This window comes from Phoenix dactylifera, chromosome 17, assembly GCF_009389715.1.
Source record: "Phoenix dactylifera cultivar Barhee BC4 chromosome 17, palm_55x_up_171113_PBpolish2nd_filt_p, whole genome shotgun sequence".
NCBI classification, from domain to species: domain Eukaryota; kingdom Viridiplantae; phylum Streptophyta; class Magnoliopsida; order Arecales; family Arecaceae; genus Phoenix; species Phoenix dactylifera.
In genome coordinates this window covers 11792088-11808377 of record NC_052408.1, presented here as the reverse complement: position 1 = coordinate 11808377, position 16290 = coordinate 11792088, and the positions used below count along the sequence as shown (strand labels likewise).

Sequence of the window (16290 nt, the reverse complement as noted above, 5' to 3'; positions counted from 1 at the left end):
GGTATACGTAAGGGCAACTCTATATGATTGGTTGCTTAATTCGCTACACAACCAATATTTAATTGCTATTAATTATATGCCATATAGTGAACGAGGACAAAAGAAGAGGGAGAAAATTAAACAGCACCTTTCAAATCATGCATATAGCCATATTTCTATCATATTACTATTTTTTTTTGGAATTTACAGAACTTTCAACACGCATGGACGTCAGTGTTTTTTTCTAAGAGAAAAAAAAAACATATGCATAATTTTCAATTATGTGATTGCATCATGTAGATCAATGACCAGACCTTTGGGACAACAAATTAAAGCATGGGGACAGGGTCATTGTCAATTGGAACGAAAGATTTTGTTTATTTGATGGTATACGCAAATGGGATGGAGACATGATCAGCTTCATTAAGATGGATTGAAGTAGATGGGTCGCATAAAGGTGGCGAGGTGGAGACGCCATATAATATTTACAGACAAGCATAATGCATTACGTTTCATAGTAACTAGGTAAAATTTCTAAATCCAATTCAACTAGCATCAAAGGTTGGGTTGCTGCTCAAGTAAAGACAGGGCCCTAAACAAAATACAGTATGGTCTGCCATGAAAATCTTTAGATCTAATTTCCTGTGCAAGGTTTTCTTGTTATCCACCGAGCAACATATTAGTTGTTTAAATAGGATTTGTTATCAACTCCAATGTAGTCGTGGAAATAAGTAGTGATGCTTAAGATGCACCCTTGATTATTTCCTTCTATCTTATGGACTATTTCCTTCTATCTTAATCAATGATTCCAAGAACAAATTTAAAAAAATAATGAATTCAGCAAAATACTATCAGTCCATGCCAATTAATTAAAGCTTCCCACGTAGCCAAGCTACGATAACCCCAACAATTTCCTGCAAAACTATAGATCTCTTACTACGTCTTCCATAAAAAAGGAACCGGAAAACTTCCTCTTGTAAAAAAGACATGTAACATGCTGGCTGGCAGAATGGAGGACCTACTTATCTCTTGTCAGCCAAGGGGGCCAATGGCGGTGTGCATTCGGAGCCATGAGGCCAGATGCAATGGTAGAGAAGCTAGCAAATTCATCAAAAATTCAGAAAAAGCCACATCTTTATCAGAAGTCCCATGGCAAGAAGCATTTGATTCTTCTTGAACCTATATCTCAATCTAAATGGTCGGCCCGCAAGTTTCCATAAACTTTGTACCCTGTAGCGTGGGAAGAATAAGTCACCAATAGAAAGATCATCATGATATGTTTACCACGTATGGTTGGAAAGAAATGCTCATATTTTTTTTGAAAAAAACAAATGCTCCATTAATTTATACAAACAATTGTGTCTTACATTGCTCCACTTATGTATAAGACTTGATTTTTTATATCTTTTCTTCTACTAATTAATTTTTATACGGCCAAGCAATCATCGTGATGTGTTGGCACATATAGTTGGAAAGAAACGCTTGTCTTCTTTTAGGAAAAAGATGCTCCATTAAAATATACAACCCTCCAAAAAATTTTCAAATGTTCCAAAAATAAGAAATGAAGGGAAAGTCGTCAAACAATTTTGCCTGGTCTACTTATGCATAAGACTTGATTCCTTATATCTTCTCTTCCACTTAATTTTTGTACATAAATTTTATACTTACTAAATTAGAAAAAGTATTTTGCCTCCCTTTTTTTCCTTCAAAAATAAAAAAAATAAACTAATAAAAGTTATAATTTTTCAAAAAAATTATAATTCATTTAGATAAAAGTAAATAAAAGAGAGACAAGACTACCGGAAATTAGCAAAAATAATATTATGGTTAATAATCTGCATTTGTTATTATGTTATATCACATAAAGGTTTTCTGAACTACTCATAACTTAATCATAAGATTTGTGTACAAATTCATTAAGCCCTTCAGCTTAATTGCTCGACGGTTGGACTGATCCACCGCAGCCAATAATTTCTCAGCAGGCCCGAGTCTAATGCGTCACGGGCCACGAAATCCCGCCGACCCACTCAAAAGTAAGAAGAAAAAGGCACACCCAATGGAAAATTAGAGTGGAAAGACAGACCCTGGCCTCTTATATATTCATTCTCAGCCATTGCGCAAGAAGAGAGAGAGAGAGAGAAGGATGGAGAAGAAGAGGGTGGGCATAGTGGGGGCGGGCATCAGTGGTCTGGTGGCGTGCAAGAACGCGTTGGAGAAAGGCTTCTTGCCGACCGTCTTCGAGGCCGAGGCCGGCATGGGGGGAGTATGGGCGCGCACGCTGGACTCCACGAAGCTCCAGTCGCCGCGGCCGATCTACGAGTTCACGGACTTCCCGTGGCCCGCAAGCGTGACGGAGGAGTCCCCGGACCACCGGCAGATCATGGAGTACCTGAGCTCGTACGCCAGCCACTTCGACCTCCTTAGATACATCGAGTTCAAGGCGCGGGTGGTGGAAGTCGAGTACGTCGGGGCAAAGGAGGAGGAGATCATGGCGTGGGAGCTGTGGGCCGGAGACGGCACGGCGTTTGGCGGCGGCGGGAGGGGGGAGTGGCACGTGTCAGTGCAGAACGGGGAGGATGGTTCCACAGAGGTAAGGCACAGGATTCCTCTTAATTCTCCCGTGAACTGAACTGAGACCGCACGAGTTCATGCAGCACGGTCTTACGTAGCCGACGATCGCGAGCTCCGTACCGGCCCCGAGGAGCCATGCCTCCCCGGCCTCATCCCAATTACGGGAGTTCGGGCAGAGGAACGCGTTTTCCACTGCACCGATCGATTCCTTTTTTTTCTTTCTTTTTTTTCTTCTTTCAAATTTGAGTTTGAATTGCCAATTGCGAGACAAACCCATTTTTGGGATTCTCACATGCCATCACATGCATACCTAACTGACTTGCCGTAGTTGTTTTCCCTTCGTATTTGGAGGGTCGGGGTTGTATCTTTCGTGCTTATAAATGATTCACCTTCCTTCACCCAAATCCACCATTAGATCACCTACTATACAGATCTCAAAGCACTCCAAACTCCATCCAAAGCTATCCGCAGATGGATGATCCAACAGTGGATTTGCATAGGAAGATGAAAGATGTACCTCGACCCATGTTTGAATTGGAGAGGTCCATTTTAGGTTTATTAAAAAAACATATTATGCAACACAAGAAGTTGCACATAGCCTCTAATCCTCTTTGATAATTCAAGTGTGCAATTCAATCGTCCGTAATCTATGCATGAGCTAACTCTAAAAGATGAGGCCTTGAATCATCTCCATCATTCTCGAAAGATTTTTTGGGCTGAGCATGTTTTTGCTTCTTCGCCATTGTGTAGTCTAGTGATTTAGCTGTTGTGCCCATCCATGTGTTTGAATTAGAGAGGTCTAGTGCATATCATATCATTTGTACTTGCAGAGCTAATGCCTTTATTTGCAACTTTGAGGTCATCATAGCGAACGCAGCCACCGAGAAGATAAAACCAGTTTTAGATCTGAATAGACAATTTGTGCAATTGCGATTTTCTTGGAAACAATTTCGTGCAAATATGAAATCAAATGCATGAGCGTGGCCTCTAACTCAATGTATCGGTTCCTGATTACCAGACATACCAGGTGGATTTTTTGATCCTTTGCGTTGGGCGATTCAGCGGCACACCGAATATCCCCACATTTCCGGCAGGCAAGGGTCCTGAAGCGTTTGATGGAAAGGTGATGCACTCCAGGGACTACTCCAATATGGGCAGCGCTCGCGCCGCTGAACTCGTCAAAGGAAAACGAGTCACGGTGGTAGGATTCCTAAAGTCGGCTTTGGACATTATAGCAGAGTGCGCGAATGCAAATGGTACAGGATGCAGAGTTTTCTATATGATACACTCCTCAGCACACTCACAGCAAAACCTATAGGGATTATAATGTTTGAATCTCTGCTTTATTTACTTGTAGGGGTGGAGCATCCATGCACTGTGATATGTAGGACTAAGCGTTGGAATATGGATGGCTTCTCTGTTTGGGGAATCCCTATAGCTTACTTCTATTTCAGTCGATTCTCGGAGCTCCTTGTTCACAAGCCTGGTGAAGGACTTCTGCTTTGTTTATTGGCCATGCTGCTGTCGCCTCTTGTAATGAAATTGGAATATGCTTCTTAATTTTTCATGTTAGTTTTCCCTTCACAGTCCTTGAGCAATTAATGTTTGCTTGTCTGATTTCAGAGATGGCTGTTCTCTAAATTTTGTGAGAGCTACTATAGATGGGCAATTCCTATGAAGAAGTATGGCATGGTGCCGGAGCATAGTTTCTTCCAAGCAATGGTTTCTTGTTTGGTTGCAATACTGCCGGACAAGTTCTATGATAGAGTGGAGGAAGGGAGCATTGTTCTAAAGCCAACAAAATCCTTTAGCTTCTGTAAGAATGGGGTGATCATCGAAGGTGAAGCAACACCTATAGAGACTGATATACTGATCTTTGCCACTGGATTCAAGGCTGATCAGAAGCTTAGAGACATCTTTACGTCACCTTTCTTTCAAAAGATTGTAGCCGGTTCATCAACTACGACGGTCCCTCTCTATAGGTTTGTATATTTCCTTCTAAATATTGAGCGCTACAAAATTTAACATGAGCTTGAATTAGCTTGAGTTGGTGGACTAGCATATTGATCCAATTTTATCATGTCTCCAATTTTATAAAATTTTAACTCTTATGTGAAATGTTAAATCAAAAGTAATAGTAGTGCTCTATAATCGACGACCTTAGTGGTTGAGTTGGTAAAGTTGCTCTGTATTCGATACTAGTGATTTAGTTTTGATATGGTGCTCGCCCTAATTTTAGCTAGTTAAAAAGAGAGCCTAGAGTGATGGAATGCCTTGCTTAAGATGGTTGCTGCATTGACCTCATCTCATGTTTTAAGTGCATCGAAGTTTAATGGAAGTTATTTTAACTTTGACAGGGAGTGCATCCACCCCCGGATTCCACAATTGGCAATCGTTGGTTACTCGGAGAGCTTTACAAACTTACATACATCGGAGTTGAGATCTAAGTGGCTGTTTCATTTCCTCGACGGCGGTTTTCGACTGCCTAGCATAAGAGAAATGGAAAAGAATGTGGTAGAATGGGAGAAGTTCATGAGGCGATATTCTCGTGAGTATTACCGGCGATCGAGTATCGGAACTCTCCACATTTGGTACAATGATCAGTTGTGCCGAGACATGGGATGCAACCCAAGAAGGAAGAAGGGGTTCTTGGCTGACTTGTTCCTTCCTTATGGACCTACAGATTACGCGGATCTTCACCCTACAAAATAAGTGTTTTCTGCCATGACACATGCATGGTGTGGCCTTGTTCTCGAGGTGATCAAAGGTCCTAGTTCTATTAATGTAATGTGGTTAGGCTTCAGACATGGTCTGATTTCCTGTTATTGTATCTATCTATTATCAAATATGCATGTATGTTGAAGCTGCCCACATGCACTGGAAGCCGACATGTGAAACTTACTGAGGAATGCATCCCAACCAATTCCTGCTACTCTGGGATGATTAACTTAGCTTCTTTAAATCAAAAACAGATTCGCCTCATGTTCTGTTTGGGCAATACAGCAAGATTTGTGGATTCAGCAATCTATTTGGGATTTGATAAGTTGATAAGTTACCACATATGCCAAGAACTAGTTTATTATATATGTAGCACAGAAAGCTTTGAGTTCAAATCATGATGTTAATTAGGTTTGGAGTGTCATGATGCATTGACTTTTGGCATCATTATCATTATTTATTATTATTATACTTATCATCATCATTATTACCATATCTGATGGATGAGCACACGCTCTAGTGAAACCCATTCAAACCGAAAACTTCACCAATTCATCTAGGAACAGTGGAGTCCCACCAACTAAAAAAATCTTTAAATTTTTTTCTTTCTCCAAGAGTTCTAGTAGCAAGTTGGGGAGCCAAATCCATATACTATGGCACATCGGATTGAGTCCCTACTAGGTTGAAATTTGATTCTTAACTTCTTCCGAAGGTAGATCAAAGAGTGTCAATCCTTCAGAGAGCGACGAGACATGGACGTCTTTCTCCAAGTTCGAAACAGCTCGCACCTCACGTTACACAAAGCCAAGAAGAAAGTCTCTTTCAAGAAACTTAAATAAGAGAGCAGCTTCCGTCGAAAACACCCCAACGTAATCGAACTGAGCTTCATCTGTCGCCTTCGAAGTCTTCCATCGAAAGCACCAGACACCCGGGCCACGGAGATATGGAGGAGGTCCCCAGCTCCTCTCCCCTAGTCGGTGGAGTCGGTACAAAATCTGCTACATTTGTTGAGAGTTTCCATGTGGAGTCCTAGCTCAGTTGAGACAGGGGTCCTTAGAGCATACCTGGCCTACCATATTTGGTTGGACAGGAATGCAGCATTGTTTGAGGGCAGGAGATCCTCTCTGAGGATGGTGGTGGACAGAGCAGTGTTTTAGGCCGGAAAAATCGTCTCATGTGCCGCTATGTTCTCTCTTGGGATGGCCGAGGATATCTGGGGTACTCACTTCGTTGTTACAGCGCCCAAGTTCGTTCTTGTTTCTTGGGTACCCCCATCTCCTGATCATCTCAAGGTCAATTTCGACGGCACCGTGGTGGTGAACGGGAGGTCCAGAGGTGTCGAATTCGTGATCAGAGACCACTACGATAGACTGGTTGCAGCAAGGGGCACCGCACGCATGGACTCACGGTGATCGGGGCAGAGGTTCGGACTGCCTGGGAAGATATATCATATGCGAGACAGGTGCTTGGTTCCGAACGGGTATATATCGAGGGGGACTCCTCCATAGTGATCGACTAGATACGAGGTGCGAACAGGTATGGAGATGGTCATCCACTTATTCGTGAGACTCGCAGGTTGGTTATAGAGCTGGAGGAGTATCAAGCAGTGCATGTATTTCGGAAGGCGAACAGGGTAACAGACTGGGTCGCCTCCTATGTTGCACGGCATTCTGGAGAGCTCCTATAGACGTCTATAGTAGAGCTCACGCCCTCATTATATTTTTTGCTTTCTTCAAACTTGGCAGGATGTACTCACGTTAGAACTATATGCATTACCGTTTTTACTATTAAATAATAATAATAATAATAATAATAATAATAATAATAATTAAAGAAGAAGAAGGAGCAGCAGCAGCATCATGAGGAGGCACCCTGGACCACCTGTGGCCAAAATTTTCCTGCTCCTGTTTCTTGGAACCATGCAAAGATCCCATGGAGGCGAGACATTCGCCCAGATCCGATCACTTCGATGCACCCAGCAAAGAAGCTCTCATCGGATATGGCCGATTTTTCTTCTGCCGACATGCTCGCAGAAACTATCACGGCGGTTTTATATGGGAGGTCAGCGGCCCCGTTAAGATCCTGGTTTGACCCCTGTAATAAGCGGCAGAATTCGTAAGACGCAAACCAAACACCAAACAACACGGACATTTCCGACGAATCAGGGTCAGCGCCCACATCCCTGGTTCTGGTTGGTGGGCCCGGCATATAACCTAAAATTTTCGGACACTAAACCCGATTTTTCAGCACCATACGTCGAACTTCGCGCCGCGCTCAAAAATTACCGTCGCACCGCCTTCCGGGTCAAACGGTCATTGACGACGGGAAAAATCCCAAAAAGATAAAACCAAAAAAAATAAGCAGGGTGGAAAACAACAAGGATAAAAAAAAAAAGCTGGCAAGAAGAAGAAAAGGAGTAGAAGAGGAAAGAGGGGAGGAAAAGAATCGAGAGCTTTCTCTCTCTGTCCCTCTCTCTCTTCGCCCGAATGGGCTTCCTTCTTCTACCTCTCTATTTCTTATCCCTCCTCCTTATCGTCTTCTCCGCCGCTGTCCATGGTGCCAATTCCTCCGCCTCTTCTATGACCCCGATCCCTCGCGATCTCTACCATTCGAGGTATCTTTCGCCAGATCTATCTCCGTGTTTTCTCCCTGAGTTTTACGAGATCTTTACTGGGTTTTATGTTTGAATTTTTGATAGGAGAGTCGTTAATTTGGTTTCGATTCGTTTAATGTTTCTTGAAGTTTTAATTGGAGTGGTGAAGCAAAAATAGGGGTTGACATTGGTTTTGAAGGCCATGCTGTGAAGAAATTCGAAGAAATTCTTTATCTTCGCTTTTGCGACCAAATCAGATTGCTTTCTTTATCCGACTCTCGAGTTGCTTTCCTGCATTTGCTGAACTAGACGGAAGTGTAATAGAAATTAGCGAGATTTGAAATGGGCATCAAAATAAATATACAAAGAAATCATTTTCTTCCCTAATTGTAATAATTAAGTTTGTTCTTCTGATTCATCCAATGGACCCTTGGTTCTAATTTTGTTTTTTTAATATTAGGCTTCACCAAGAGGAATTTTATTGTAGCTTGAGAACTTCTGACTTTTTGGGAATCCTGATTCTTGGTTTCTCTTTTTTTTTTTGGTTACGGATTTTCTTTCTTTTTTTTGGGAAAATAGGTGGAGTTGCTATGATTCTTTTCCTTACTGTTCTTTTCTAACTTTCCAGTGGTGCTTTGTTGAATGAGATCGAGGCCTTGGCGAGTCGGCATCCAGATGTGTTAACTGTGAGTGGGTTAGCTTATGTTTTCTTTTATCAATGTTCCCTCGATTTATTTATTTGTAATTTACATCCCATTTTGGCCTATATCCCATAGATGGAAAAAATGAGGGCAGACAATAAGGGATATGCAGCAGAGATTGTAGTGATCACATACAATCATGTAAAGAAGCAGACAAATAACAAATCGAAGTTCCGGATTCTTCTGGTGAGTCTTCTCATGCTTCATTAGAGAGAACGTGGGTGGTCTCAAATGATGCTAGAATTGCGTGATGCTAAGCAAATGATGCTATTCGATGTCTTAATATCAGAAAAGAATTTCCATGTTTTCTTCAGAAGTAAAGAAGGGATTCCTTCTGATGCTAATCATTTTACATGCATCAAAGTAGAGATAGTCAGTTGCTTTTTTCTGGATAATGCAGTGAATAGTTGTTAGTACCTTAGTACAATTGCTTGATGATTTCCTCCAGATTTTAATGGCTTGCACTTTTGACAGAACATTCCCTTGTCTTCCAGAGCTTTGGACAGCATGGGAGGGAGCTTATTACCTCTGAAGTCGCATTGCATCTACTTTCAGTTCTAGCTAAAGAGCAAAAGATGCTCAGCATGCAACCGACATCCTTTAACAAAATATTGGAAAATATTGTCATTAAGGTAAGATCATAGCAGCTACTTTAGTTTGTGTTCCTCTTTTCTCCCTTTTTTGATGAACAATAGTTTATGTTCTTTATCACAAGGCATTAGTGCTATTCACCCTGCATTCTAATTTCAAACCTCCACTTCTAGCATAGGCAATCACATGTTGATTAAATCTCTACAGTCATCTATCATTTGGAATTCATTTATGGCATGAGCAAGCATATACACTTTTGTCTCAAGGCAGTTCGTCTATCCATTGGTCTAAAATGGGAGTTGTCAAATACCTTTGAACCCCCCCAACCCCCTAAAAAAGGAACAAACTAAAAGGGAGAAAAAGAAAAAGGTAAAGAGAGACCAAAGGAGTTTTTCTCTTCAGTCTGGGGAGGGCATCCGAGAGGGTTGCACTGAACCCATCATAACTGAATCTGGAGTGACTAATGTAACATTTCTAGGATAAACTTCTCATTCATCACCACTTATGTATCATGCCTATGTTATTAAAAGCCTCACAAAGAAAGATCATGAAAAGCGGCTTCAACTTCAAAGCATCACTAATCTTCATAGAAATCAATTCATATCTTAAAATAGTTTCAAACATGACCTCCTGACAATGAAAACCAACAACCTGGCAAATTATATAAAAAAAGAAAAAAATCCAATAACATTCTGGAACAGAAAAGTTGATGTAACTTAAAGTTGTATCGATTAGTTATATGATTAGATTTGGAACTTCTTAATAACTCAACATTATTGCATTATGCATAAGATATCAGTACTAAGCATCAAGTAGATCGTGGTTTGGTGCATTTTATTAGTGTTTGAAAACTCAATTTCCATTTTGACCCAACCAATCGCTGTGGGTTTTCGCAAGGTAGGGTCTTCATGGTTTGTGATATAACTTGAGCAGTACTAGTTGAAAATTAATATGAGAAAACCATTAACAAAATCAGGGGAAAATCCAGAAATAGTAGTACAAGATAACAAATGAAACATGATTTTACAATTATATTCTTTGGATTTTGAGTATTTTAGGTAGTACGATTTCGGTAGTTTTGCACTATAGCAGTCAAAAAGAGAAAAAGCAACTGAACAGCCATTTTTGAGTGTAATGTGCTATTTTATTAACTGATGCTTCATATTTGCATAAATTATGAAACTTGAGTTCTAGTATAGCCAAGCTTATGTCAAAAAGTCTGTTTTCCTTTTATTCTCTTTGGAACTTGGAAGTCAGCAACAATTTCCTCCTATTATTCCACATGATTGCTTCTTTCTTTTGGAAGATAGAGATGAAAGGCTTTCCAAGAAACTTGCAATGACTTTGCTTTGAATTTGATAGGTGGTTCCAATGGAAAATCTGAATGGTCGCAAACTTGTTGAGGGAGGGGAGCTTTGTGAGAGAAGAAATGGTCATTTAAAATATAATCACTTGTATTTTTAGCTTATAGTTTGCCTATTTTCAGTTTTGCTAAAGTTTTGACTGTCACCAGGAAGAGGAGTTGATCTCAACAGAAATTGGAGTGTGGACTGGGGGAAAAAGGAGAAGGTCAGTTCTCTGGTATATTGTTCTTCCAGTACTTGATTCGGAGTTATTTTCATCTTTGTTTAGCATTTACCAATCTTCTTAAATCAATTATTCTCCATTTTATTTAACTAATGCATACTGGACAGACCTTAGGAAATTATATACATGACACCGATTGAACTAATTTATGACCGTGACTCTAATAACGGTGAAAGATGTACAGACTCCATTATAATTGAAATACAGTGTTGAGAAACTGTGCAGCCTTGGCACACACAATGCAATAGGTTGGTGAGTTGGTCTATGAAGGATTAGCCGAGATAGAAGATGTACAGGTCAATGGATGAGTAATATAACATAAGCATGCTTGTCTTGTTTTACTTGCAAAACTTATTTCAGCTGCATATATTAGTGAAATGCAAATTTATGATAATTTGGCAAATCCTAGTGTAATTTTGAAATAAAGTCTCATTTTTAACTATCTATGTCAAAATTTGATGTCTTACTTCTAACATTTGTTTGTTTTTCCAGGACTATGATCCATATGAAGAAAATCCTGGAATTGCCCCTTTTAGTGAGCCTGAGGCTCAAATAATGCGGAAGCTCGCCAAATCATTTGAACCACATATTTGGGTGAATGTACACTCTGGAATGGAGGTAGATTCTTAACTCATTTCATCTTTTATTTTTTGTAAGGCTCCATTTGAATAGGCTATCTTAAAATTCAATTACAATGAATTTTTTGATTGCGAACATAATGTATGTCTAAGTTGTCTCACTTAGCATCGCTATGTGCGAAGATTTGAATTTCTAAACTAATGGCATGGACTATGTCAATATTTTGTTAGACTTGGTTTTTGATTATAAAGTAAGGAATACCATACTTCTTTTTATCTACTAGTGCTTCTCTGTTAGTATTTTCAGTCATTTGCCTAAGCAAGGAAGTTGTTTCCATTGTTAAGTGGCCTGGTATGAAGCTGAGTTGGTTTCTGAAACTAGCTCTTTTTAACATAATGAAGACTAAATATCAATGAAGATTGATGGACAAGAGATACCACAAAGTGACCAATTTTGTTGTTTAGGATCTATTATACAAAATAAAGAAGAGAGAAATGAAGATATATGTAGCAGAACTAGAGCTGGTTGGATGAAGTGGAGAGGTGTATCTAGAATATCATATAATAGACACATGTCTCAGAGATCTGAGAAAAAGTTTATAGAACAACGGTAGGACTTGCAATGTTGTATGGATTAGAGTGCTAGGCCATGACGAAAGCATATGAAAACAAATTTAGTCTGCCAAAGCTGAGAATATTAAGATCAATATGTGGTAAAACTAAGACGGATAGATTAAGAAACTTGGAAAATCTATATGGTTTGCAAAAATTAAGGACAAGGTGATGAAAAATTGATTGAGATGGTCTGAACATGTACAACGAAAATTTGAAGGGGCTCATTTAAGGAGAGGTACTTTAGTTTGTCTTGAAGGTTGTGAGAAAAGAAGGGTAAGACTTAAATTAATATGGATGGAGGTTGTGAGGAAGATATGGAGAAACTTGAAATAACATTAGAGGTAGTCCTAGATGGAAATACTTGGCATGACTCCAAATAGTTGGGAAAGGCTAGATAATCATGATATATATTAATAGGAACACGAAACTTCTGCACTCATCTGGCATTTTCCTATATTTCATGATTTCATTGGATAATTAACAAAATTAATGTGTCTTCTTCTCTTATCAGTGTTCATATACACCTGTTCTTATTTAATACATCCCTAATACCTCCCCTATATGTATTATTTCTGAAGCGACCCCTACTTATTCCAGATAACTTATGTACTAAGTCATTGCTCTAACAAATGATTGATCTGCTAATCTTTATATCTCTTTTTGCCTATCTGCATGAAGGGATGGAAGATTTTATCTTATTCCCCTGCTCTATCAGTTGTTGTCAAATACCCTAATATTGCAGGTTCCTCCTTTCATTTAATTCAATCTGTCAAGTTTGGAGTTTCTGCATAATAGGCAACCTTGTGCTGATGGAAAAGATGCTCGCTTGTAGAGGTGGATAAATGGAGCAGACAAAATAAAGGGCTTCCATTTCATAAATTCCCATGTAATTACATAACAGCGAGCATTTGATAATATGGTGATATCCCTCAATAATCAAAAGCTTATCATAGCACGAATATGCAATAATAATTGTCCTCATATAAGTTGTAGACTGTATAAGAAGTAGCTAGATTGGTGTGGCATTGATATAGCTTTGACGAGTCATGTGATACTAGAGAAGCAAAGAAAAGTGATAGAGCAGGGTTTAGGGAAGCAATGACAAAAATAAAGGAAATAGTTTAGTGCTAATCAATCAATGTAAATAGAAAAGCATGATAGGAAGAGGGATGTGCTGGCAATATGGCTCTGATATCCCACCTAACATGAATGAAAGCTGACCCCAACATCTTGGATTTGGGCCACGGGAAAAACAAGCTTGGTAGCCGGATAGGGTCGTGTTGGATCCCAAATTTGAACACCTGAAGTGTTATTGTGTTGGGTTCGGGTTAAGCTAATCAGTACCTGAAAAATCAAAACCCATTTATATGCACATACAGTGCTTCACACCAAATGTTAAATCTTTATCAAAAGATTTAATAACTCCAAATTGATAAGGGCCTTGTTGGCAAAATCCTGGTAGAATAGGTGGAGAGAGTGCGCTAGGAGGGAGAAAAGAAGGGAGCGGGAGAAGGGCTCCCATACGAGGGGTCACAAGCCCAATCCTGGCAGGATTGAAAAAAGACTTTTGCCCTCTCCCACTCACCCTCGCACCCCTCCCCCCTCTTTTTTTTTTTTCTCCCAAAAACACTCTTCCCCGCTAATCCTGTCAAATCCAGTGGGAACTTCCCAAACAAGCCTGAATATTTTATCAATATCTGTTAATCATGATGCACCACTAGACATGCCAAAAAATCAATCATCTCATGTTTTGACAGTCTGCTACCTATACATCAAATTGGTGCAAAAAGTGGACTCTTGCAACTATACTAATGTGCCAAAATACATGATAGGATATATGAACACATATTTCGATAGAAAAACAACATATCATGCCCTTAAAGCTGTCTGTTTTTCATCCATTTGATAAGTAGGCTAGAGACCTTCAAAACATGTGGTTTTTGGGTTCTAGGCATTTTTGGAGGTCTAGATCAATGCCAATAGCATAAATCTTCTATTTGAACAACCCATCATTTTTCCTTTGAAATCTTTGATCTTTTTACCAATGTTTGGTTTGCCATAAAAAAAGATCTTTTTACCAAATACATAAACTTGATCCTGCAGTCTATGTGTATATCTGTGAGTGTTTATCCTTTCAGCTGTGAAAAAATTGATAGGTTAAACAATCAAATCCACCTTCCTTTTCCTCTAGTCCGAGTGTTCTGCCTGGTGTTGATTCCCACTGCTTGTGGTGTAACAGTTTAAGTTCATGAATTAGGTTAAATAGTGTGTAAATGTGCTGAAATAGATAGTGTGGGCATCTTTGTTTTCATTTCTTCTCTGCTTCATTCTTAATTGTTTGGTTCCAGGCTTTGTTTATGCCATATGATCACAAGAATTCTACACCGAATGGACTCACATCGCGCTTAATGAGGTCAATGTTACAAGACTTGAATCATCGTTACTTTCAAGACAAATGCTTGGTTGGTTCTGGTGGGGGCTCTGTTGGGTTTGTACCATAACTGAGCAATATTACCAATAGAAATCAAAGAATTCCAAAAAATACGACTATTGAACTAACTAATTTTCAGGTATCTTGCGCATGGAACAACAACTGACTACATGTATGACATTGCCAAGGTTCCAATGGCTTTCACTTTTGAGGCAAGTTAGCAATTATTTTCAGCAATCACCAAATTCACGTAAATCATTCAGAGTGAAGGATTTTGTTGACCTTTTCAATGAGCAGATTTATGGAGACCTGTCAGCCTCTTCCAAAGACTGCTTCAAAATGTTCAATCCAGTAGATAAAGTTACATTCAATGTATGTAATTTGGAAAAGATTATTACTTTTTTATTTTTAGATGTGATATTAGAATATTTATGCAATGCTATTTTGGCTTCCAGAGAGTTCTCAACAAATGGGTTGCAACATTCCTCATGCTTTTTGAGATGGTGCCCAGCCGGCTACACAGTATCCATCTGGCAGTCTCTTCAGTCAAGTTGGTCCCTATAGGTGGTAACGTAGTAGATGGAAGCTTGATAGGTGATAGCAGGGAAAGCAAGAAAATTGAGGGCCTCGAACTTGGGATGCAAGAATTAAGAACTTATTTCAGGCTATTCTTGCTATCTTCAGTCTTATTGATGTTCATGTTTTGTTCAAGGATATCAAAGAGTAAATGTAGACCGGCATGCCCGAACCTTGCAATTTGAATTTGAATAGGGGCAAGTCATCAGTTTATCATTTTCATCAGTTGCTTCTAGATTAATGCCTTCTGCAAGAAATGCATGGACTGGAACAGCTCTGATGGCATTACATCAAAGGTATGGACCAGAAGACGACCTTTTCTAACGCATGATGTATGTTCAGCCAATGCTTAATTATTTTGATAATATCGTAGGAGGTTCAGTCGAATCTTGAATAGCCAGTTTTTCAACATGTTAGAATATAATGTGGCAGAGAGGATCCTGTGGTGATGGTTCATGCAAGATGAATTAGGTGGGGCTGAAGCTGTAGAGGTACTAGATGCATGCAAGATAGATGGTGCTTGCAATGCTTGGCTGGGTGAACAGCTAAGCGACTGACCGATTGTTTTTTTCGTGAGCAATCTTTCACATTGTGCTTGCAATCCTTGCGACCTGTCAGACGGGAGGCTTGTGATATTGCAAGCTATTTTGTTCTTGCAAACTATTTTGTTTTGACCCTTTATAAATATGTAATTGATTGACTTCTACCACCAGAATTTATGTATGTTTTTTGTTACATATCTTTCATTAGTTCATGCGTATTACAAAAAGTGAGCATAATAATGCATGATTTTATTATGAGAAAATCCAAACTCCTCTCACGGCAACCTTTGAGGTAATAAATTTCTTGGTAATATTATCAAGCAAGACTCAAAAAATTCGTCCATCTAATGTAGGTTTTAAAAGATGGAATCTGTTGCTGGAATTTTTCTTTGCACGACAGCATAGTTCCAACCGAGCTGAGCAGAGAAAGCGACTGCATCCTTCATGAGGTATTGTCCGCTTTGGGGTTCAACGCGCTCCTCACGATTTTGCCCTTTAAAAGGCGCCTTGTGAGGAAAAAACTTTTGCCCTCCATTTAAGGCACAGATCTTTCCGCTACTTAGTCGATATAGGACTAAATTCGGACCCTCCCACAACACAGCCCCTCTAGCGAGAAGGTCCTGGGCCAGGTTTTTCCCGACGCAGCCCCCCAGTCCTCATGGGGGGAGGGTGCCCCTTCCCGGCACGCCATCTGTTGCCAGTATTTTTTCCTGCATGAACCTCAGAGCGGACAATACCTCGTGAGGGACGCATTCGCTTTCTCTGCGCGGCTCGGTTGGGACTATGCTGTTGTGCAGGAAAAAATTCC

General features: G+C 39.8%; 2 protein-coding genes across 7 annotated transcripts; both read left to right on the top strand.

Moving 5' to 3' along the window:
- The first annotated feature begins 2041 nt into the window (after window positions 1-2041).
- Window positions 2042-5636, top strand: LOC103701088 (probable flavin-containing monooxygenase 1). The gene is made up of 5 exons (XM_039115043.1): window positions 2042-2569; window positions 3569-3806; window positions 3908-4083; window positions 4174-4532; window positions 4908-5636. Exons 1-5 carry the CDS (start codon window positions 2123-2125, stop codon window positions 5260-5262), a joined length of 1575 nt encoding a protein of 524 aa, XP_038970971.1. The 5' UTR covers window positions 2042-2122; the 3' UTR covers window positions 5263-5636.
- A 2035-nt stretch (window positions 5637-7671) lies between these two features.
- LOC103701086 (carboxypeptidase A6) lies at window positions 7672-15689 on the top strand. 6 transcript variants are annotated; one of them, XR_603129.3, is made up of 12 exons: window positions 7674-7882; window positions 8490-8547; window positions 8638-8748; window positions 9057-9194; window positions 10516-10585; window positions 10667-10734; window positions 11233-11358; window positions 14282-14421; window positions 14504-14576; window positions 14662-14736; window positions 14820-15236; window positions 15373-15689. XR_603129.3 is itself a non-coding variant. In XM_008783046.3 (11 exons), exons 1-11 carry the CDS (start codon window positions 7755-7757, stop codon window positions 15123-15125), a joined length of 1218 nt encoding a protein of 405 aa, XP_008781268.1. In that variant the 5' UTR covers window positions 7672-7754; the 3' UTR covers window positions 15126-15689. The 6 variants fall into 6 exon arrangements, 4 of the variants coding, with proteins under 4 accessions (XP_008781268.1, XP_008781269.1, XP_008781266.1 ...); XR_603128.3 differs by having other exon boundaries at window positions 15314-15689; XM_008783046.3 differs by having other exon boundaries at window positions 7672-7882; window positions 14282-14346; window positions 14820-15689.
- The last annotated feature ends 601 nt before the right edge of the window (window positions 15690-16290 follow it).

Bases quoted from the DNA above. Each gene is read 5' to 3' on its own strand.
- LOC103701088 (XM_039115043.1), top strand. From the start codon at position 2,123: ATGGAGAAGAAGAGGGTGGGCATAGTGGGGGCGGGCATCAGTGGTCTG. The intron at 3,807-3,907 runs GTACAGGATGCA...ATTTACTTGTAG, and splicing joins AGAGTGCGCGAATGCAAATG to GGGTGGAGCATCCATGCACT. The intron at 4,084-4,173 runs GTAATGAAATTG...GTCTGATTTCAG, and splicing joins CCATGCTGCTGTCGCCTCTT to AGATGGCTGTTCTCTAAATT.
- LOC103701086 (XM_008783044.3), top strand. From the start codon at position 7,755: ATGGGCTTCCTTCTTCTACCTCTCTATTTCTTATCCCTCCTCCTTATC. The intron at 8,548-8,637 runs GTGAGTGGGTTA...TATATCCCATAG, and splicing joins GGCATCCAGATGTGTTAACT to ATGGAAAAAATGAGGGCAGA. The intron at 11,359-14,281 runs GTAGATTCTTAA...GTTTGGTTCCAG, and splicing joins ATGTACACTCTGGAATGGAG to GCTTTGTTTATGCCATATGA.